This window comes from Ursus arctos, unplaced genomic scaffold, assembly GCF_023065955.2.
Source record: "Ursus arctos isolate Adak ecotype North America unplaced genomic scaffold, UrsArc2.0 scaffold_10, whole genome shotgun sequence".
In the NCBI taxonomy this organism is placed as follows: Eukaryota; Metazoa; Chordata; class Mammalia; order Carnivora; family Ursidae; genus Ursus; species Ursus arctos.
In genome coordinates this window covers 76,569,336-76,593,875 of record NW_026622764.1, presented here as the reverse complement: position 1 = coordinate 76,593,875, position 24,540 = coordinate 76,569,336, and the positions used below count along the sequence as shown (strand labels likewise).

Below are 24,540 nucleotides of genomic sequence, written 5' to 3'. Positions count from 1 at the left end.
AATATATTAATAATAGGGGAAACTTAATAAAGGGAGTATATGGGAATTTTCTGTACTATCCTCACAATTTTTCTGTAAATCTAAACAAATAAAGCCTATTTTTAAAAAAATGAATGTTTATAACAGCAATTCTACTCCTAGGTATGTACCCAACAGATATGAAACCTACATCCCAAAAAACACCACTTTATACATGTATGTTTATATGACCATTATTCATTAACAGCTAAATGGAAATGACCCAAAAGTCCAATAGTTAATGAATAGGTAAATAAGATGTGGTATACCCATAAAAAGTTATTCAGCCATAAAACGGAATAAAGTACTGATACATGCTACATGGAACCTTAAAAAAATGCTCAGCGAAAGAAGTCAGTCAGTAAGGTCTACATATGGCATGATTCCACTTTTAGGAACTGGCAAATCTACAGAGACAGAAAGTGGATTTGTGGTTGCCCAGGGCTGCAGACGGAGGAACAGGAGTGACAGCTGATGGATGCAGGGTTTCTTTTGGGACGACGAGAATATTCTAAAATTGACTGTAGTAACAGTTGTACAACCCTGTGAATATACTAAAAGGGTGAACTGTGTGCTAGACATATTACATCTCAGCAAATCTGTTATTAAAAAATGAATGTACGTGAAAATGCTTTGAAAACCAACTCCTGTCACAAAATGTAAAGCAATAATACTTAGTAAACTCTTAAATTTGGTTGAGTGGAAGGGCAAAGAGGAAATGAGTATCACATTTGGTAGAATGTAGGCGGTTACCACAAAGCATGATTAGAATTCTTTCCCCAAAGGTGCTTGCTGCTACGTGAGTGTTCAGCTAGAGGTGAGAGGAAAACTTGTCCTCTCACAACACACCCATGGCCCAGATATTCAGGGGATTTCTCCAGAGAAGGTAACGTCCAGGAAGGTAGCTCATAAAGCTAATAAGCAACAAAATCCACGTAAACTCCAATTTCAAACTCCAGTGTTGTTTCATTACATTCCAAGTTCACCCATTCAAAAGGGTATACCACAGTCTCCCCTCAGGGAACCCACTGACTACAGATACATTTGATAATGATCCTCAGGGCAGGACTAGTGGTGGGGCCAGTGAGAACTTACCCAGCCTGCTGAGTAATCCAACTCTGGATGCAAAGAACAGCCATCTGTGTTCAGCATCTTATGATTTTAAAAATGACCACTAAATTATCCAGACTTAAAAGGAAGGAAATTCTGAACACATGCTACAACATGGATCAACCTTGAAGACATAACGCAAAATAAAATTAACTCAGTCACCAAAAGACAAATACTGTATGATTCCACTTGTATGAGGTACTTAGAGTAGTCAAATCCATAGAGACAGAGAACAGAATGGTGGTTACCAAGGGCTGGGGAAAGGGAGGGTCAGGGACTTGTTATTTAGTGGGGACAGAGTTTCAGTTTTGCAAGAGAAAAAAGTTCTGGAGATTGGCTACACAATGTAAATGTATTTAACACTACTAAACCACACACTTAAAAATGTTTAAGATGGTAAATATTATGTGCATCTCACCACAATTTTTTTAATTGTTTAAACACTAACTTATTCTGCAAAAGGCTGATTCTAGGTTTGGGCAAAGCTTCCTTACCCTACCAGAGGGCAATGAGCACTTTCTCACTGGCCTAGAAGAAAATGTATTTATAACATTTGGATCTCAGCTCCCATGGCCCCTCTCCAAGCGTTACCATCCGTCCCTTTGTTCTTTTGGGGATTGCATCCCAAAAGGTAACCTTGGCCCACCCAAGGTCTATCATCTCGACAGTCTTTCCTCTGAGACCAACCCTAGAAAAATTCTACCCCTGGCACCCATTTTGTATGCAGATGCATGCACAGCTGTGGATGAATCTGGAGAGGAAGCAAATGACAAATGCTTCTACATTAATTTCTAGGTCTGAGGAGGTTACACACGTCTGTTGTTTGTTTTTTGCAATTGTAAGACTGTTAATCATGGATATCTAAGTATGTGAATTTTAAAAATGGTGAATTTTACACAGTGATGTTAAAAGACAGCAGTGTGAATTTATTTTTGTTTGCTTGTTCAACAGGGTAAGCTCTATGCACCAGGAACCATGTTGCTCAGCTTTGTGTTCCTAGAACACTGTAGGGGCTTGATAAATGTTAGCTGTGGAAAAAGGAAAAGAAAAGAAAAGAAAAGAAAAGAAAAGAAAAGAAAAGAAAAGGAAAGGAAAGAAAAGAAAACAGAAAAAGTAAAGAAAGGAAAAGAAAGGAAGGAAGGAAGAAAGAAAAAGGAAGAAAAGAAAAAAGGAAGGAAGGAAGGAAAGAAGGAAGGAAGGAGAAAGAAAGAACGAACGAACAAGACACCACACAAAAAAAACTCATTATCTAGTGATAAATACTATACAAGGGTCAACAGTCTCTTCCTATGGGATTGATATGAAGGCCACAGCTGTTCACAGAAGAAATATTTAGAGTGCCTACTGGGTGTTTGGCACAGTTCTAGGCACTGGGGATGCAGCAGTGAGAAAACAAAAATTCTTGCCCCATCGGGCTTACAGTGGGCAGGCAGAGAAGAAACTAAACAGGTAAATAAGATAGCACATGGAAGGTTAACAAGTGCTGGGGGAGAGAAGCATCAGGGAACAGGGACAGTGAGGAGAAGAATGGGGACTGGGAGGCAGAGAAATTCTAAAAGCACCCCAGGGACTGTCTCACTAGGAAGGTGACATTTTAGCAAAGGGCTGAAGAGGGTGAAGGGACAAACCACCTCCCAGAAGGCATCTGGGAGAAGGGCATTCCCAGCAGAGTCACAGCAAGTGCAAAAATCTGGGGAGGGAGTGTGTTGCATGGTCCAAATCAACAAGGCTGGTGTGTCTGGAGCAGAGAGGGAAGGGGTAGGATGGGGCGGGAGGTCAGAGAGGGCAGGAGGGATGCCTCAGAGCCTGAAGAGAGATTTTGGCTTTGACTCCGAGTGTGATGAGTGGATAATAGAAGGTTTTAGAGGCAAAGAGCAGATAATAGAAGGTTTTAGAGGAAAGACGTGCTCTGACTTCGGTTTTAAAAGGTTCTGGTTGCATGAGAGATGGTGGACTCTGGGAAACAAACTGAGGGCTTCAGAGGGGAGGGGGGTGGAAGATTGGGATAGGCCGGTGATGGGTATTAAGGAGGGCACATATTGCATGGTGCACCGGGTATTAGACGCAAATAATGAATCATGGAACATTACCTTAAAAACTGAGGAGATACTGTATGGTGACTAACATAACATAATAAAAAATTATTATTAAAAAAAAGGAAAAGAAAAAGAAAAGAAAAGGTTCTGGTTGCTATAATAATAATAATATACTGGGGCACCTGGGTGGCTCAGTTGGTTAAGTGTTCAACTCTTGATTTCAGCTCAGGTCATGATCTCAGGGTTGTGAGACCGAGCTGGCATCAGGGTCCCTGCTCAGTGCAGTCTGCTTAAAATTCTCTCCCTCTCCCTCTGCTCCCTGCCCCCCTCCACCCTCACGTGGCACAAGTGTGCTCTCTCTAAAAAAAATAAGCTAAAAAAATTAAAAATTAAAAATTTTTTAAAGAATATACTGAAGACAGGCAAAGATGGAAGCAAACAGACCAGCCAGAAGTCAGCAGCCTACTGCAAGATATGATGGTAGGCTGGAGCAGGACAGAAGCAGAGGTGGAGACAGGAAATGGCCAGCTGAGTTCTGAACACGCAGTATTTTCAAGGCATAGACTACAAGAGTTGCTGTGTGCCACATGTGGGTATGAGAAAAAGAAGAACTAAGAATGACACCAAGTTTCTTTTGAACAGCAGCAGATAGGACAGGGAGGCCATTAACTCTGATGGGGAAGACTATAACTGAAGTAGATTCAGGGAGAAAAGATTGGGCATTCAATATAGGATGCTTTAAGTTTGAAAAGATGTCCAATCGATACATCTAGGAAACAACCAGACAGAAGTTTCAAAGTTCAGGGGCAAGACCTGGGCTGAGGCTATGAATTTGGGATTACTGCACAGACATGGTATACAAAAGCATGAAACCAGATGAGATCACTAAGGAAGTAAATAATAATAAAGTCAAAGGATTGAGCCTTGGAACACTCCTCCAACTTCAGTGAAGGCTATGGGATGGGGGATGGAAGGAAAACCAGATGCAGAGGGTCAGGGAAGTAAAAGGGAATCTCAACGAGAAGAGAGTGACAAACGGGGTCAAAACCGAGAACTGACCGCTGGGGTTAGCAAGATGAAATGGGGGTGGAGACAGGGACAAGAGCAGTTCTGACAGACTGGTAGGGAGGAAAGCGTGCCTTGGGGTAAGAAAAATTAGCCTCTAGATCTAACGACCAGTTTAGGAAGTGAAGGGACAGGGGAAGGAACACATTAAATGACGCCTACACAGATACATTCAGCAAAATCCAGAATTTAGGAAATTTTACAGAACAAATGACCCGTGTTCTTCAACAAATAAACTGCAAGAAAATTTTAAAAAGAGAGCAGGGTGAGGGAGAGGGACAGAGAGACAGATGGGGAAGCCTATAGATTAAAAAAGCTAAGAAACATATCAACTAAATATAACATGTGGGCCTTACTTGGACCCTGAATCAATCGAACCAAGAATAAAAACGTTTTTAGTTAATCAGGGAAATTTTGAATATTGATGGGATCTTTAAAGATATTATTTAATATTAAGGAATTTGTTAATGTTTTATGCGTGATGACGGTATTGTAGTTACATTATTTTTAAAATACAGTTAACCCTGGGGGCGCCTGGGTAGCGCAGTCGTTAAGCGTCTGCCTTCGGCTCAGGGCGTGATCCTGGCATTCCGGGAACGAGTCCCACATCGGGCTCCTCCGCTGGGAGCCTGCTTCTTCCTCTCCCACTCCCCTGCTGTGTTCCCTCTCGCTGGCTGTCTCTCTGTCACATAAATAAATAAAATCTTAAAAAAAAAAAAATACAGTTAACCCTTGAAAAACATGGGTTTGAACTGCACATGCCCACTTATATGCAGATTTTTTACAGTATGTACTTTAAATATATTTTCTCTTCCTTGTGATTTTCTTAATAACATCTTTTCTCTAGCTCACTTCAAGAACACGGTGTTTAATACATATAACATACAAAATATGTGCTGACTGTTGATGTTATCAATAAGGCTTCCAGTCAACAGTAGGCTATTAGTAACTAAGTTTGGGAGCAGTCTAAGTTATACATGGATTTTCAACTCCATGGGGGGTTCAGCACCCCTAACCTCTAGTTCAAGGGTCAACTGTAGTCCTTGTCTTTTAGGTATACGTGCTGACATATCTGGGATTTGTTTCAAATTAATCCACAGAAGGGAACATAAATGAAAGTAGATTAGCCCTGTGTTAGTAACTGTTGAAACTGGGGGTAGAAGGGGTACTTAAGTTTTGATTGTACTATTCTCACAACTTTAATATGATTTGAAACTTTTCCATATTATAAAGAATATGAATGGGAAGAAAGGAAGTAGGAAAGAATATAGACAATTGTACTGAGGTCTGAAGAAAAATATGGCAGTTACCAGAAGGAGAAATGAGGTTTAGTGGGGATATTTATCAGGCTGGGAGAAATAACCGTATTTACACCCTGCGGACCATGATTCCCTGCAGACAACACAGCACTTTGGTCTGAGGTTCCTGCACCTATTTCTTTTTCTTTTTCTTTTTCATTTTGATATGTTAGTCACCATACAGTACATTTTTAGTTTTTGATGTAGTGTTCCATGCTTCCTTGTTTGCGTATAACACCCAGTGCTCCATGCTATACATGCCCTCCTTACTACACATCACCAGCCTATCCCTATCCCCCACCCCTCTCCCCTCTGAAGCCCTCAGTTTGTTTCCAAGAGTCCACAGACTCTCATGGTTCATTCCCCTTCTGCTTACCCCCCCTTCATTCTTCCCTTCCTTCTCCTACCGATCTTCCTGCTATTTCTTATGTTCCACAAATGAGTGAAACCATATGATAACTGTCCTTCTCTACTTGACTTATTTCACTTAGCATATTCTTTCAGTTTCCTGCACCTATTTCTACTGCTGAATACATCCCTCGAGGATAAAGAGCAAGCGTGCTTACCTCTTACTATAAAAACAGTGGTTTCCCCAAGTTCAATGTTCCTGTCCTGGAACATACTCACTGAACCTGCAGGTAGCCACCTGGAACCTCCACATCTCCCCCGTGGGACTCAGGGCAAAGGGAACAAATTGTATTCCATTGTATATATGGACCACATCTTCTTAATCCAGTCATCTGTTGAAGGGCATCTCCGCTCCTTCCACGATTTAGCTATTGTGGACAATGCTCTGCTCTGCTGCAATTAAGAAAGTTCTCTGTCTCTGTTGACGGATTTCAAGCTATACTACAAAGCTGTGATCACAAAGACAGCATGGTACTGGCACAAAAACAGACACATAGATCAATGTAACAGAATAGAGAACCCAGAAATGGACCCTCGGCTCTCTGGGCAACTAATCTTTGACAAAACAGGAGAAAACATCCAGTGGAAAAAAGACAGTCTCTTTAATAAAAGGTGCTGGGAACATTGGACAGCTATATGCAAAAGAATGAAACTTCACCACTCTCTCACACCATACACAAAGATAAACTCCAAATGGATAAAAGACCTCAATGTGAGACAGGAATCCATCAAAATCCTAGAGGAGAACATAGGCTGCAACCTCTTTGACATCGGCCACAGCAACTTTTTTCATGACACAACCCCAAAGGCAAGAGAAACAAAAGAAAAAATGAACTTGTGGGACTTCATCAAGATAAAAACCTTCTGCACAGCCAAGGAAACAGTCAAAAAAACTAAGAGGCAGCCCACGGAATGGAAGAAGATATTTGCAAATGATGCTACAGATAAAAGACTGGTATCCAAGATCTACAAAGAACTTCTCAAACTCAATGCACAAGAAACAGATAAACAAATCAAAAAATGGGCAGAAGATATGAACAGACACTTTTCCAATAAAGACATACAAATGGCTAACAGACACATGAAAAAATGTTCAAAATCATTGGCCATCAGGGAAATTCAAATCAAAACCACACTGAGATACCACCTTACGCCAGTTAGAATGGCAAAAATTAACAAGGCAGGAAACAACAATTTTTGGAGAGGATGTGGAGAAAGGGGATCAATCCCTCCCACACAGTTGGTGGGAATGCAAGTTGGTACAGCCGCTTTGGAAAACAGTGTGGAGGTCGCTTAAAAAGTTAAAAATTGAGCTACCCTATGATCTAGCAATTGCACTACTGGGTATTTATCCCAAAGATACAGACGAAGTGGAGAGAAGGGCCATATGCACCCCAATGTTCATAGCAGCATTGTCCACAATAGCTAAATCATGGAAGGAGCCGAGATGCCCTTCAACAGATGACTGGATTAAGAAGATGTGGTCCAGGGGCGCCTGGGTGGCACAGCGGTTGGACGACTGCCTTCGGCTCAGGGCGTGATCCCGGCGATCTGGGATCGAGCCCCACATCAGGCTCTTCTGCTATGAGCCTGCTTCTTCCTCTCCCACTCCCCCTGCTTGTGTTCCCTCTCTCGCTGGCTGTCTCTATCTCTGTCGAATAAATAAATAAAATCTTTAAAAAAAAAAAAAAAGAAAAAAAAAAAAAAAAGAAGATGTGGTCCATATATACAATGGAATATTACTCAGCCATCAAAAAGAACGATTTCTCAACATTTGCTGCAACATGGACGGGACTGGAGGAGATAATGCTAAGCGAAATAAGTCAAGCAGAGAACAACAATTATCATATGGTTTCACTCATTTATGGAACATAAGAAGCAGGAAGATGGGTAGGAGAAGAAAGGGAAGAAGAAGGGGGGGTAAACAGAAGGGGGAATGAAGCATGAGAGACTATGGACTCTGAAAAACAAACTGAGGGCTTCAAAGGGGAGGGGAGTGGGGGACTGGGATAGGCTGGTGATGGGTATTAAGGAGGGCACATATTGCATGGCGTACTGGGTGTTATACACAAGTATTGAATCAAGGAACTTTACATCAAAAACTAGGGATGTATTGTATGGTGACTAACATAATATAATAAAAAAATATATTATTTAAAAAAAAAAAGAAAGTTCTCTGTCTCTGACCCATGATTCTCCAATTCTCCACCAGCATTCAGGAAATGGTAATAAGCTAAATTATTAGCTTGCAAGTAGACTGGACATTCAGCAGGCCAGGCTTGTCTCAGGTGTGATGTTATTTCATTGAGTAACTACATGCTGATTTGAGAAGGGGGTGGTGGTGGCTAGAATAGCAGTCAAAAGATGGACTCCAAGAAGTATTATCCCCACTCCGTCTCTCCTCCCCCTACCTCTCCTAATTCAGCTAATCTATCGTTCAGGCTCTGAATACAGAAAGCACTCCATACAGTTAAATGCTTCCACTTCTGTCAGGCGTGGGCCCAAGCAACTGAAGAGAAGAGCTTAGCATGCCTCCTATTGACCTGAAAATCCTGTTAATGCCACAGAAGTGCTATCCAAGCTTCAAAGCCCTCACACAATGCTCACTTGAACTAAGCCTCTAATACATACAAGGGGTTATTGAGAGGGGCTACTATCTTGTTACAAGGTTTCTCATGTGAAGTCATTTGTTGGAAAAACGGAATGAAAACAACTAAAACACCTCTACTCAATTTTGGAAGAGGAAGCAGGATTATACAGAATGTTTTATTCCATATTCTTCTGCAATATTAAAATCTTTTACAATTAATATAAAATTTACACATTATGTATACATAAGTTATTAAACTCTCAATGCTCTAGACCTGCACTGTCCAATATCGCAGACTCTAGCCACATGCTATATAAACTAATTAAAATTAATAAATTTTAAAAATCATCAATAGTACTAGACACGTCTCAAGTATTCAATAGCCACCTGTGACAGTGGCCACCAACTTGAACAGCAAAGGCATAAATAGAACATTTTCCTCTTTGCATAAAGATCTATTGACAGAGCTGTTCTAGACTATATGAGGGGGAAAAAACCCTATAGACCACAAGCCAGAGTCTGAAAGAGACAGCCCCTGCCTGAAGACTTCTTTCTCGTCCTCAGACACCCACTCACCCCCCACACACACTCCAGAGCCGCACGCAAGCCAGGAAGTTAAAAGGCCAATTAACATTCATTCAGGTCATCCCAAATGACCAGTCATTGACTCTAAATATTTTTCTCCCACTGCCAGTATCATAATGTTTGACATATATGGTGATTTATTTAACCCCATAAGACAGCCTAACTCTAGAATGGATACTTTCACAGCGGGGTTTACAGTGGTGTGTCCCCTCTATGTTAATCATCAAACTGTGTACGTAGGATTTCTGTACTTTGCTGTATGTATGACATAATTCATAAAAATATTTTTCAAAAAGAGATTTCTTTTCCTTTCCACTTTGTGGTTTCAGAAACTACCACACCTCTCCAAAATGACTCATATCTCCTCTATCCATGTAAAAGCTTTCGCCCACATGCTGGTCAGGCTCCAGAGCCTGTCAAGCTGACTCCCTCAGGGGTGAGAGCTCCACAGGGCCTCCAAAGCAGCCTTAGCAGCAGACCCCCATCAGTAAGTCCCCCCACATCTTGTGCCCACCACACAATGAAACAGAGAGGATAGGCGCAAAAGAAAAGGACCTTAAGTGCCAGGCACAGGTAAGGCTCACAGGCCATACAAGGTAGAAGGGTGAGAGGCTTCAGCTAGCCTTTTTATAAAAGCCCAAAGTACTGTCGCTGCTTTTACAGAAAAGACTTTCCACAAAGGAGAACACAATAGATGCATCTCATTAAGTAAACCTCCTCCCACAACTTGACTTGCCTTTTCAAAACATGGGTAAGTGCCTCTCAAATGAGTCTGCACTGCAAGGGGAGGCATAACAAAGGGGGAGAAGAAAGCTTTCTGAAGATAGGCTTTCTTGATTCACAAAGGTTACATCATTGCTTAAACCTGCATTGTCCAGTGTAGCAGCCACTTGATAGCCACATGGCACTATTCAGCACTTGAAAAGTGACTAATGTGAAGTGAAATGTACTGCAAGTGTAAAAAACACACTGGGTTTTAAAGACTATGCCCCCCAAAAAGAATGTAAACTGTTTCATTAGTAATATTTTACATAAATTACTTGTTGAAATCATAACACTTAACATACTGAAATTAATTTCACTTTTTTTTAAAGATTTTATTTATTTATTTGAGAGAAGAGAGAGAAAGCATGATGGAGGACGGTCAGAGGGAGACGGCGTAGCAGACTCCCTGTGGAGCGGTGAACCCAATGATGCAGGGCTCCATTCGAGGCTCCTGAGATCATGACGTGAGCAGAAGGCAGAGACTTAACCAACTGAGCCACCAGGTGCCCCTAATTTCACCTTTTTTAAAATTAGTACAAAATTTAATTACATATGTGATTTGCACTAGTGGCTCACATTATGCTTTTTTTTTTTTTAAGATTTTATTTATTTATTGGACAGAGACACAGCGAGAGAGGGAACACCAGCAGGGGGAGTGGGAGAGAAAGAAACAGGCTTCCCGCTGAGCAGGGAGGCTGATGTGGGGCTTGATCCCAGGACCCTGGGATTATGACCTGAGCCGAAGGCAGACACTTAACGACTGAGCCACCCAGGCGCCCCATCACATTATGTTTCTAACAGGCAGCAACAACTGTTATCATGATTCAATCATTTATCTTGGTTGTTTTCACCTAGTTCCACCCCCAACTATGCCAGTATGCTGCGATCATATAGGAGTCAGTCACACATCCGCGAGAACTGTAGTTCATCTACAAATGCAGTTGGGGGGTGGGGTGACATTCACTCGACAGCAGTTTTCAACCTTTCTGTCAAAGACATTTCTACAAAATCCAAGCCACAATGGTCCTCATGTTTGAATAGCTGGTTGCCAAATAAATTAACTGATCTTAATAACTTTTTTTATGACCAAAAAATCAACATAAGACAAATGTCCAAAAAGAAATAATATTTATAACATATAAACATACAAAAATTCCTATAAAACCAGAAATAAAAGATGAATACACCAAACACAAGAGGGGGGGGGACCTCTATAAAGTATGTGAACAAACTAACTTGAAAATATATTCTACTGCCTTACTCTAATGAAAGCAAATAAAATATATATCCAAACGGCAGAGATTAAACAAACTGACAATGCCTAGTGTTGGTGAGGTTACGGGCAAACGGGCACTCACAAACCACTGAGGGGAATAAAAGTGGTGTAAAATATCTGAAGGCAGTCTCACAGCCTGTATCAAAATTAAGTATTTCTAATATTTGACCTGGGAATTTTACTTCCAGAATTGACCCTAGGTTAGGTTAATAACACACAGACACTCATTTACAGTAGAATTTATATTAGCAAAAATGTAAAAACTAACCCTGTAACATTTAGCATTAATTAAATTACACACAGAGCAAATAGAGCAAATTTTAACAATTATTAAATAGAAAAGTAGATATGAGGACATTCTTTTTTCCATAATTTCTACTTTTCTGTGTATTTGAGAATTTTTAAAAAAATCTGGGAAAAATTAGTTATATTCCATACAACAGGCATTAAAGACAAAGTGGATTTCTTCTTATTATAATAGTTTCACAATCTGTATTGTCCATAGTCCTCTAGAGGAGGGACCAAGAGAAATAAGCCAACTTCTGGGAAGCCGCTGGTATCCCTTCCCCCTCACACATAGTCATTCATGACCGGACATGACATGGACATCTGACCCAAACCACCCAATCAACTGGCTTATCAGTACCCTACTATACCTGTAGCCTGGCTTGCACAGGCCAATCAGATTTCCTCTCCTGAGAACTGGACCTAAAATGTAGAACTATAAGTCAGTAATAGGCACTGGAGTTGAAAGATTATAATGCTGGAGTTGGCAGCAATGTGCAAGACAAAGAAGCAAAGGAGAGAGGAAAAGTGAGCAAGTGGAGGCAGGGGGAATTTATGGCGCAGACTAATATAAACAGGTACAAAGATCAAACTGCACAGCCCCAGAATGAAAGTTCTGGCAGCTTTGTTGTTCCCAGTACTACTTTACCTTGGGCCCAAATACAATTAGCTTCCTGCCCTTAAAGCCCATGACATCTTATTAACTTTTTCTGAACCCCTAGATACCTGGGGACCATATAACGGGTACCTAAAATTCTAACTATTCTGATATGCTTTAAAGTTTCTCAATTCATAAATCTGAATTAGTACCTCAAAAAGCTACTGCAGGTGAAAGGGCACCTGGGTGGCTCAGTTGGTTAAGTGTCTGCCTTCAGCTCAGGTCATGATACCAGGGTCCTGGGATCAAGACCCCTGTCGAGCTCATGTGGAGTCCCGTGTGGGGCTCCCTGCTGAGTGGGAGTCCACTTGTCCCTCTCAGCCCCTCTCCCTGCCCCCACTGGTGCTCACTTGCTCTCTCTCGTGTTCTGTCTCAAATAAATAAATAAAATCTTTTTTTTTTTTTTAAGCTACTGCAGGTGAACATTTATTCTGTTACATAGCAGCAAAGCAGCAGGGGAGAAAAGTTAAGTAATAAAATTGGTTCGATTCTGGGGCAGTTGGGTAGCTCAGTCAGTTAAGAATCTAACTTCTGCTCAGGTCATGATCTCAGAGTTCCAGAATGGAGTCCCACAACTGGCTCTCCACTCAGGGGTGAATCTGCCCCCCCATGCTCTTTCTGTCTCTCTCTCTCAAATAAATAAATAAAACCTTTTCTAAAATAATGCTTCAATTCTAATTTTATCATTAATGGCACTTAGTTTTGAAAAAAATCCATACTAGATACTTTTTAAATTGTCTTTCCATTCTACAGTTACTTATTTACTGGGCAAAAGATGAAGTAAAACTGTTCCTACACTATTAATCTAAGTTGGCTATGAAATATTTGCCAGTAAGAGCTATTAAATATTTCCTAGGAAGGGCACATTTAGTGTTTGAGCTGCTAAGAAGCAACGGGAGCATGGTAGGGTTTGCTCTCTGTGTGTCTGTGTATATAGCCATATGCCTGTGTGTTTAAATGCAAAAATCAGCAGAGTAATACCTAAGGTAGCATTCCAAAAAAAAAAATTCAAGCCTCAGAAAGTTTCTTATAAAAAATGTACATAAGTCACCCCAAAGTAAAATTCTGGAATTAAAAAATTAAGACTAGCTTAAGGGATGCATTACTTGAAATAAAATAACATTCTACCAGACAGAGTTCAAGATGGCAACTTACAAGGATCCTGAACTCACCTCTTCCCAGGAACACAACACATCTACAGCTACACATGGAACAATTTCCTCTGAAAAGGACCCAAAAGCCACCTGAACACCTCCTCCCGACAAAAGATAAAAGGGCCACATCAAGTGGGATAGGAGAGGGAGAGACACAGTCTCGCAAGAAACCCCACCCAAGGCATGGTGACCCACAGACTCATCATAATACAGATCTTGTTCCCAAGGACCAAGGGATTTGTGCCCCCACATCAGACACCCCAACCCTACATCACTATACTAGAGAGACAAGCTCCCACCCGCCCAAAGTGTTTGGCCTCAAAAACCAAGGGGCTTACTTCCAGGAGAACGATAGCGCTATGTGGAACAAAAAAATCCACTCTTAAAGGGCTAATGCACAGACCCACAGACCTCAGGACCCAGCACAAAAGCAACAGTTGGAAAGGCACCTACCATATGCAAAGGAGACTCACCTATTATTAGTTTTAAATCAGCTGAGGAGAGGCAGAAATTTGTTGGGACTTTCTCTGAAGACAGAGGCACTAATGGTGCCATTTTTGTGTTCTCCTTCTGCCTTGCTGGTGCCAGCTTTGGCAAGGACCATTTTTGTACACCCCCCACCCCACCACCAGCCTCCTATCTCAGGTGGGAATGCCCTGCCCCACCTCCACAGCTTTGGCCTGCCCTGCCATTGCCAGCAGGCACACACAGCCCACCCAGGAGATGCCCCTGGCTCTGGTGGCCAGAGGGGATTGTGTTTCTGGACCCCATGGGTCTGAAACAGTCAGAGAGACACTCCCTGGCAGGCTACCACTCCCAGGGCACTGCGCAACAGAAGATGGAAACACATGTGGAAAGGCCTATTTTCTTGGTCTGGAGCTTCAGCCTGAAAGGCAGGCTATTATTATTACTTATCAATAATTACTTTAAATGTAAATGAACTAAATTCTCCAATCAAAAGAGTAGCTAAACAGATAAAAAAAAAGTAAGACCCATCTACATGCTGTCTACAACCGACGCACTTCAGATGTAAGGACACACAGACTGAAAGTGAAGGGATGGAAAGAAAAGATATTCCATGCAAATATAAACCAAAGCTGGGTAGCTATACTTATATCAGACAAAAGAGACTTTAAAACAAATACTGTAATAAAAGACAAAGTAGGGCATTACATAATGATAAAGGGGTCGACCCAATAAGAGGATAAGGAGAAATTGACAGCAACAATACAATAATAGCAGGATGCTTTAACATCCACTTACATCAATGGATAAATTATCCAAACAGAAAATCAATAATTCCACTTTTGGGTATTTGCCAGGGAAAACATTAACTTGTGAAGATATACGCACACCTATGTTTACTGCAGCATTATTTACAATAGCCAAGACATGGAAGCAACCTAAGCATCCATCAACAGACAAATGAATAAGGAAAATGCAGTACACACACACACACACACACACAATGGAGTATTACACAGCCATAAAATATATGAGATCGTGCCATTTGAGACAACATGTTTGGACCTACAGGATATTATGCTAAGTGAAATAAGTCAGACTGCGAAAGACAAATATCATATGATTCCACTCATAAATGGAATCTTAAAAAATGAGTAAATAAAAAGCAGAATCAAAGCTATACATACGGAGAACAAACTGATGGTTGCTGGGGGCAGGGGGACAAAATGGGTGAAGGGGAGAGGGAGACAGAAGCTTCCAATTATGGAATGAATAAGTCACAGGAAGAAAAAGCACAGCATAATGAATACAGTCAATAATATTGTAATAATGATATAATGGCACAGATGGTAACTCCACTTGTGGTGAACATAACATAATGTACAAACTTGTTAAATCACCTGAAACTAATGTAACATTGTGTGTCAACTACACTAACAAAAAAAAAGCTATATTACGAAAAGAAATTAAATCTAAACATGTTGCTGTTTTTTAATCAATTAATTAAAAATAAATTTAAAAATAAGAAAATAAGAAAATCGATATGGAAACATCAGTCTTAAAAAACACTTTCTACCAGGGGCATCTGGCTGGCTCAGTCAGTTAAGCATCTGACTCTTGATCTCAGCTCAGGTCTTGATCTCAGGTCATGAGTTCAAACCTCACACTGAATTCAAGCCCCTACTTAAAAACAAAACAAAACACTTTATACCAGATGAACTCATAGATATGTACAGAATATCCCATCCAGGGGCGCCTGGGTGGCACAGCGGTTAAGCGCCTGCCTTCGGCTCAGGGCGTGATCCCGGTGTTACGGGATCGAGCCCCACATCAGGCTCCTCCGCCATGAGCCTGCTTCTTCCTCTCCCACTGCCCCTGCTTGTGTTCCCTCTCTCGCTGGCTGTCTCTATCTCTGTCAAATAAATAAATAAAATCTTTAAAAAAAAAAAAAAAAAAAAGAATATCCCATCCAAAATCAGCAGAATACACATTCTTCTCTAGTGCACATGGAACATTCAGAATAGATCATATGTTAGTCCACAAAACAAGTCTCAATCAATTTAAGAACATTAAAATCATATCAAGCACCTTTACCAACAATAATGGTATGAAACTAGAAATCAATATAGAAAGACAACTGGAAAAATCACAAATATGTGAAGATAGTACAACATGCTACCGAACAACCAATGGGTCAAGAATAAGTCAAAGGAGGGGCGCCTGGGTGGCTCAGTTGGTTAAGCGTCTGCCTTCAGCTCAGGTCAGGATCCCAGAGTCCTGGGATGAAGCCCTCATCAGGCTCCCTGCTCAGCAGGAAGCTAGCTTCTCCCTCTCCCACCCCCCCTGCTTGTGTTCCCTCTCTTGCTGACTGTCAAATAAATAAATAAAATCTTAAATTAAAAAAAAAAGAATAAATCAAAGGAGAAATAAGAAAAAATACATGAAGACAAACTGAAACAGAAATACAACAGTCCCAATCTACAGACCGCAGCAAAAGCAGTTTTAAGAGGGAAGTTTATAGTGATACAGACCTACCTCAAGAAACAAGAAAAATCTCAAACAATCTAACTCTATGTTTAAAGGAACTAGAAAAAGAACAGACTACTCTACAAAATTAGTAGAAGGAAGGAAATAAAAACCAAAGCAGAAGTAAATAAAACAGAGACTAAAAAGACAGTAGAAAAGATCAATGAAACTAAGAGCTTGTTCTTTGAAAAGATAAACAAAATAGACAATCCTTAACCAAACTCACCAAAAACAGGGCAAGGGGGGAGGGGCGGGGAAAACCTCAAATAAGTAAAATCAGGAAAGAGGAACAGTTACAACAGATACCACAGAAATATAAAGGATCGTAAGAGACTACTGAAACAATTATATGCCAACAAACTGGACATCCTAGAAGAGATGGATAAATTCCTAGAAACAATCCTCCAAGACTAAATCATGAAGAAAAAGAAAATCTGAAAAGACCGATTACTAGCAAGGAGATTGAATCAGTCATTAAAAACCTCCCAACAAACCAAAGTCTAGGACCAAACTGGTGAATTCTACCAAATATTCAAACAAGATTTAAAACCAATCCTTCCCAAGCTCTTCCAAAAAATTCAAGAGGAGGGAATGCTCCCAAACTCATTTTACAAGGTCAACATTACCCTGATACCAAAGCCAGACAAGGACACTACAAAAAAAAAGAAGAAAAGGGGGAGAGAGAGAGAGAGAAAGAAAATTATAGGCCAATATCCCTGATGAACATAGATGCAAAAATCCTCAACAAAATATTAGCAAACCAAATTCAACAATACATTAAAAGGATCATACATCATGATCAAGTGGGATTATTCCAAGGATGCAAGAATGGTTCAATATTCACAAATCAATCAGTGTGTTACACCACATTAACAAAATGAAGGACAAAAATCATACGATCATCTCAACAGATACAGAAAAAGCATTTGACCAAATGCAACATCCATTAATGATAAAAACTCTCAGGGCACCTGGGTGGCTCAGATGGTTAAGCATCTGCCTTTGGCTCAGGTCATGATCCCAGGGTTCTGGGATCGAGCTCTGCATTGGGCTCCCTGCTCAGTGGGGAGCCTGCTTCTCCCTCTCCCTCTGCCACTCCCTCTGCTTGTCCTCTCTGGCTCTATCTCTCTGTCAAATAAATAAATAAAATCTTAAAAAAAAAAACTCTCAAAAAGTAGTATAGAGGAAACATACCTCAATACGATAAAGACCAATTATGACAAATGCACAACTAACAGCATACTCAACTGTGAAAAGCTGAAAGCTTTCCTCTAAGATCAGGAACAGGCAGGATAATTGAACAAGATCTTGAGTAAGATCAAGATCGTCGTTCACTCTCACTACCTTTATTCAGCATAGTATTGGAAGTCCTAGCCAGAGAAATTAGACAAGAAAAAGAAATAAAAGTTCTCCAAACTGGAAAGGAAGAAGTAAAACTCATTATTTGCAGATGACAAGACACAGTACATAGGAAACCCTAAAGATTCAACCAAAAAAGTGCTAGAATAAATGAATTCAGTAAAATTGCAGGATACAAAATCAATACACAGAAATTTATTGCATCTACACACTAATAACTACCAGAAGAGAAGTTTCTTTTTAAATCCCACTTACAACTGCATCAAAAAGAATAAAATACCTAGGAATAAACTTAACCAAGGTGGTGAACAACCTGTATACTTTAATGCACTTTAACAAAACTTTAAGATGCTAATGAAAGAAATTAAAGAATACACAAATGAATGGAAAGATATTCCATGCTCACGGATTGAAAGAATTAACATTGTTAAAATGTCCATACTACAGGGGCGCCTGGGTAGCGCAGTCGTTAAGCGTCTGCCTTTGGCTCAGGGCGTGATCCTGGCGTTCCGGGATCGAGTCCCACATCAGGCTCCTGGGCTGGGAGCCTGCTTCTTCCTCTCCCTCTCCCCTGCTGTGTTCCCTCTCTCGCTGGCTGTCTCTCTGTCACATAAATAAATAAAATCTTTAAAAAAAAAAAATGTCCATACTACCCAAAACAATCTACAGATCCAATGCAATCCTATCAAATTCCCAATGGCATTTTTCACATAACTATAACAAATCTAAAAAAAGCTAAAGGGATCTTGAGAAAGAAGAACAAAGCTAGAGGTATCATATTCCCCTGTTTCAACCTATACTACAAAGCTATAGTAATCAAAACACTACAGTATTGGCATAAAAACAGACACACAGGTCAAGAGAACAGAATAGAGTACAGAAATAAACCCACACATATCTCATCAATTAATTTGACAAAGGAGGGCAAGAATATACAATTGGGAAAGGACAGTCTCTTCAATAGTGTTGGGAAAAATGGATAGCCACATGCAAGAGAATGAAAATGGACTGCTATCTCATACACACACAAAAATTATCTCAAAATAAATTAAAGACTTGAACTTAAGAACTGAAACTAAAAAATTCCTAGAAGAAAACATAGGTGGTAAGCTCCTGACATCTGTCCTAGCGATGTCTTTTTTTGGAGCTGACACCAAAGGCAAGGGAAATAAAAGCGAAAAAGAAACAAGTGGGACTATATCAAACTAAAAAGATTCTGCACAGCAAAGGAAACCACCAAGAAAATGACAAAACACCTACTGAATGCCAGAAGATATTTGCAAAGGATATATGCAATAAGTGGTTAATATCCAAATATACAAAGACCTACAACTCGATCACAAAAAACTCAATTAAAAATGGGCAGAGGATCTAAATATACATTTTTCCAAAGAAAACATACAAATGGCCAACAGACACATGAGAAGATGTTCAATATCACTATCAGGGAAATGCAAATTAAAATCACAATGATATAGCACCTTGCACCAGTCAGAATGGCTGAAATCAAAAACTCAAGAAACATCAAGCGTTGGCAAGGATGTGGAGAAAAGGGAACCTGTGTTGCACTGTTGGTAGAAATATAAATTGATACAGCCAGTATGGAAAAACTGTAGGGAGAGGACTCAAAAAATTAAAAATAGAAATACCATACAATTCAACTATTTCATGTTTGGTTATTTACCCAAAGAATACAAAAACACTAATTTAAAAAGATATATACACCCCTTTGTTTATTGAAGTATTACTTACAATAGCCAAGATGTGAAAACAACCTAAGTGTCCACCTATAAATGAATCAATAAAGAAGACATGGTACACACAGACACACACACACACACACACACACACACACACACACACACAATGGAATACTACTTAGCCATAAAAAGGAAGATCCTGCCATTTGTGACCACATGGACAGACCTTGAAGGTGAGACAAGCTGGACAAAGACAAACACCGTATGATTTCACTTATATGCGGAATCTAAAAAAACAAACTAAACTAAACTAATCTGAACTCACAGATACAGCGAACAGACTCATGGTTACCGGAGCAGAAGGGGATTCGAGTGGGCAAAACTGGTAAAGGGGCTCAGTTGTATAGTGACAAATGGTAACTAGATTTGTGGTGATCATTTTGCAGTGTACAAATGTCAAATTATAATGTTGTACACTAGAAACTTACATAATGTTATATACCAATTTTACCTCAATTAAAAAAAAAAAGGAAAAAAACCCAACATTCTAACAAGCCCTTCACATTGCATATCAGAAAAAAAACAATCTCTGTTATAAAGCCTCAAACATCTGTCTACTAGGACCAAGCATAAATGGATACACAGCCAGTAATAATAGTTTCTACCCTAAGGGGAAGGTCCTGGAATCAGAACTTTTCCCGAAGGAGAGGGGCCCCTGAGCTCAGTCCTAAAGAAGTGTGCTCAGTGAAAAGAGAGAGGCACAGGAGAACATGCGTACTTGAGGCCCCAGGAATATGACAATGTTGGCCTTCTTCCCAAGATTGGTTCCTATTTTAAAACAAGCTCAAGGCCTAAAATTTGGGTAAACACAATGCAGTATGTATATGAATACAGAATTCATATTTTAGTTATTCAGAAACACAGTATTATATAAAAGTAAGTTCCCCTGCAGACTTCTAGGGCTAACAGGAAAGCTTGAGAACACCACTCAAATACAACACCACTCAAATGCCTTCAGGAAACCCACTTTTACTCCCATTTTTTAAAGTTGCCATTACCATATTTTGTCTTTCTTTATGTTCCTACAGCCCTCAGATCCAAGAGGCTTTTGTCTTTCTTAATTCTTCAAAAACACACTCCTATTCTGTCAAGCCCACCATTCTGAAGGGACTTGCCCTTGATGCTCACAGGAAAGCTAAGTGGCCATGACGAAGAGTGTCCTTTACGGGGGCACCTGGGTGGCTCAGTCGGTTAAGAGGCTGCCTTTGGCTCAGGTCATGATCTCAGTGTCCTGGGAATGAGCCCCGTGTAGGGTTCCTTGCTCAGCAGGGAGCCTGCCGCTCCCCCTGCTCATGTTTTCTCTCTCTCTCTCTCTCAAATAAATAAAATCTTTATTTAAAACAAAAAAAGTGTCTTTTATGAAAAAAATCAATGGAAAAGAATTAAATAGGGACTGTATTTCTAGCAAGTACTTTTAAAGAGGGAATCTGGTAATTATTAGGAAAAGATGGAAAAACAATGGCCCAATATGTCCCTGAAATTGAAATAGGTGTATTGGTCCGTTGAAATCCAAGAATGAAACTTAAAACCAGGTTTTAAGGAATTAATTTACATTCTCCAGCCCCATTTTGTAAATGGATGTTCCCTGGAATCATCCATGGGACCAGAAGAGAGAGAAAGCAGAGAGACAGAAAGAAAGGGGAGGGGGAGGGGAGAGGAAGAGAGAGGAAAAGTGAGTAAGAGGAGAGAGGAGAAGGGAGAACAGAGAGGAAAGGGAGAGGAATGAAGGGAAGGAAAGCAGCAGTACTCCAGAAGCAGAGATGGGTGTTTCCTGAGGTGTGGAGGGTGTGGGATAGACAGGAAGGGCTTTCTATCCTGTGCCAATTTCTGTGGTCATTAAAGTTTGCCAGCCCTCATCTAATTCCTTATCAACCTCCCTCAAGGGAATCAGAAATAAACTGACTCACTAACAGCTCCTTCTTGCAAGACTGTACTCCTCATGAAAGAATCAGAGCCAAACAGGCATAGTCATTTCCAAACGCCACTTAACATTTATTAGGTAAAAGCAGAACACTCCAACACATGGTGTAAGATATACAAAACTCTAGCCCTTGACCCTGGACAACTAAAATGCAAGTCACTCTACCCAGTACAAAGTACATTTTCAAAATATATTTTTATATTCCTTCACCAGGCAGCCACACACATCCACATGCCTGTAAAGGTCAAAGGCTCAGTTAACTGCACTGTTCTCTGACCAAAAGGAAGCTGACAAAAGCATCCTGATGCCTTCTTTCAATAGGTTCAAAGGAAAAATCCTGACACTGGAATTGTCGCTGGGGGCAGGTCAGGTAGGCCAACACCTCAATGGCCTAAAGAGACACAAAGTCACCCCCAAAAAGTGCTTCTAACTATAAATAGCAAGTATTAACATGCCTATAGATTGCTATGATAGCCTGTCAGTGCAAAGGTACGCATAAATGCCTTTTTAAAAAGAAAGAAAATAGCAAAGTTGTAAAAGAACAGATGGGGGCACAAACCGGAAAAATCTGGATGTAATTTAGTCTGTTAAACTGACACACCCTAGCAAACTCTGGGCTCCAGCGTTGCCCTCTGGAAACAGCGCTTTCTCCACGAATCAGGAATGAATTAGGATGGCCCGTGTGTCCTCCAAGCACCTGTTGCCGCCCAGAGACACCCCTGGGGACAAGAACACGCACATCTTTACGCCCTGCAGGCAGAATCCTGTCCACGGATGTACAACGGATCTCGTTACTAGGGTAGTGCCATCTCGGCCACTTACTGACTGTGACCAGAGGCAAACTGCTTAATCTCAGTTTTCTCATCCATAAAGTGGAAATAGTTAAGAATACAGTTCTGCAGAAGCTTTGCCAGACCTCATTTCGCCTAACGCCTAGCACGTCTGTTTGTATTTGCCAGGAGGCCTGGCATCACTCAACTAATTCCACAAACCGCATTTCCACCGCAGCCTGCGCTGTCAGCTTTCTGAACCTTGCTAGTAAGTCGGCACGAAGTGAAACAAAACCGCACTCTACAGTGTGTTTGAACCTGCAAAGCCATGCCGCTACCGGGCGCTCCTACAGGCCTGGCCACTTTCATAGACGGTTGCAAGGGCGCACAGAACCCTCGAGGGTTGGAGGCTGGCGTTCCGCCATGCCGTTTCCACGTCTGGAAGCTGACAGCGACCTGGGCGCCCGAGCCGAGGCGGCGACGCACGGGCCCCACACCGAGGAGCACCGCGGGCCCGGGTTTCCCCCAGCGCCGCAGCAAGAACGCGGCGGGTCGGTGGGTCGGGGCCGTTTACCTGCCAATGAGCACCACCTCGCCGGCCGCTGGGGACGCCATGGCGCGACGTCTAGCTGGCCCGGGAGCCGCACCACAAGTGCGGAGAGCTGTGGGCGACAGAGCTCTCAGGCGCCGCGCGCTGCGCCAGAGACCCGCGCCGGGCGGGGCGTGACTCGCGCCCATTGGCTTGCACCCGAGCTAGGGGCGGGCCAGCGGGCCGGGATAGGCTCCGGGAGGGCCGGGGGGAGGGCCCGCCGCCTCGGTCCCCATTGGGTGCGTGGCAGGCGGAGCCTCCACCCGGACACCCAGGCGCAGACCCGGAGCATAGGGGCGTAGGCGGGGCTGGCCGGCGAGAGGACCGGCTGGGGGCAACAGTGGGTGGAAAGTGCGAAGACCCAACCCTTCGGACTTCAGCAATTCATTTTTTCATATTTTAGTTTCCAACTGTGCACCCTAAAATCAGTATACATAGGAGCGGCACCACCAGGCTGGCACAAGGCTTGACCGCTAAAGGACCCCAAAGCAACTAGCAGTAGAATTTCCTCTTTGAAAATGTTACCATCTCTTCAAAACATTCTTGTTCAGGCCTTTATACTGAGGGTGGTTATTTCTGAATTTACACTCATAATTCGTTTCCGGAAAGATCCTCGCTGCTTTTCTCCACAGATGAGAACTGAGACCTAGGAACTTTGGGAAAGTAGGAAAGGAAAGCTCCAAATGTTTTTATCTGTGAAAGTGGAAGATGTGTTTGATCCCACTATGCTGTGCTAAGGGGACAGTGAGGAATGGGAGTTATTTGAGCTGTATTTCCTCCTTCAAGAGGCAGAGTTGGTTTATGTATGACAGAAAGGAAATGTCCAGGGACAAACAAACAGACCAAGAGGAAAGAGCATCATACATCTCATGACAGCTTGTGTCCACACAGCACAAGCTGAAGGGAAATACCACGGTCATCCAATTCAAGAGGATTAGAGAGTACTCAAGCGGAAAACACTGGAGACACTGATCTACTCAGATGACAAATGGAGCTCTTCCTTTATTTGTTTTCTCCAGTCAGAACACAGAAAGAGGGGCGCCTGGGTAGCACAGTCGTTAAAGCGTCTGCCTTTGGCTCAGGGCGTGATCCCGGCGTTCCGGGATCGAGTCCCACATCGGGCTCCTCCGCTGGGAGACTGCTTCTTCCTCTCTCACTCCCCTGCTGTGTTCCCGCTCTCGCTGGCTGTCTCTCTGTCACATAAATAAATAAAATCTTTAAAAAAAAAAAAAAAAAAGAACACAGAAAGAGAGAGGGGTAGGCTTTAAAGAACAATTTCGTAAAGTTTCAATAGACATGTGAAACAAGGTACTCAACTCACTTAAGATAAATGAAAAGTAACACAAAATAGATAACTCATCCTTCACCCACCAAATTGGCTAAAATTACAAAGATTGATAAAATATTCATATTGGCAATGAAGTGTTTCAGACAAGCAACGCTTTAATACAAAATTGAAGGGAGTCTTACACTGGCACAGCCTTTCTGGAGAAAAAATGCTGTTGGGAGAGCAGTCAGCCATGATCCCCGAGCATTCCTGCACTTTCCTGCTGAGTATAGCAGACTTGGAAGACTAACTGACTCCTGATGCTGAGCAGTTTCTGCAGCTATGTAGCTATGCACCCAGGCAGCTGAATAGATGAAGGCTCCTGCAGAGTGAGTACCTTGTAACTGCCCATTCCTTGGGTGGAAGGGGACTGGTTTGTTTGCTGCTCACTACAGAGCCGGCTGTATGCTAAACAAGTGCTGGTCCCTTGGCCCCTTGCAAATGCTGGGGTCCTCTGGCCTTCCATGTAACCCTGGGGGAATTGGGGCTCCGAGAACTGGTGCGAATATGCCAACATTCTGGCTCTTGCTTTTGCTGTGAGTAGTAGGGTCTTTTATCTCTAATCCAGGAATCTC

At 41.6% G+C, this 24,540-nt stretch overlaps 1 protein-coding gene across 1 annotated transcript in view; it reads right to left on the bottom strand.

The window, feature by feature from the left end:
- Positions 1 to 22,761, bottom strand: part of CRYL1 (crystallin lambda 1) — a 151,369-nt gene extending 128,608 nt beyond the window's left edge. Inside the window, exon 1 of the mRNA XM_026492955.4 lies at positions 22,624 to 22,761. Coding sequence (XP_026348740.1) covers positions 22,624 to 22,664 — 41 coding nt within the window. The 5' untranslated portion in view covers positions 22,665 to 22,761. The remainder of the gene's footprint in view (positions 1 to 22,623) is intronic.
- Positions 22,762 to 24,540: the final 1,779 nt, after the last annotated feature.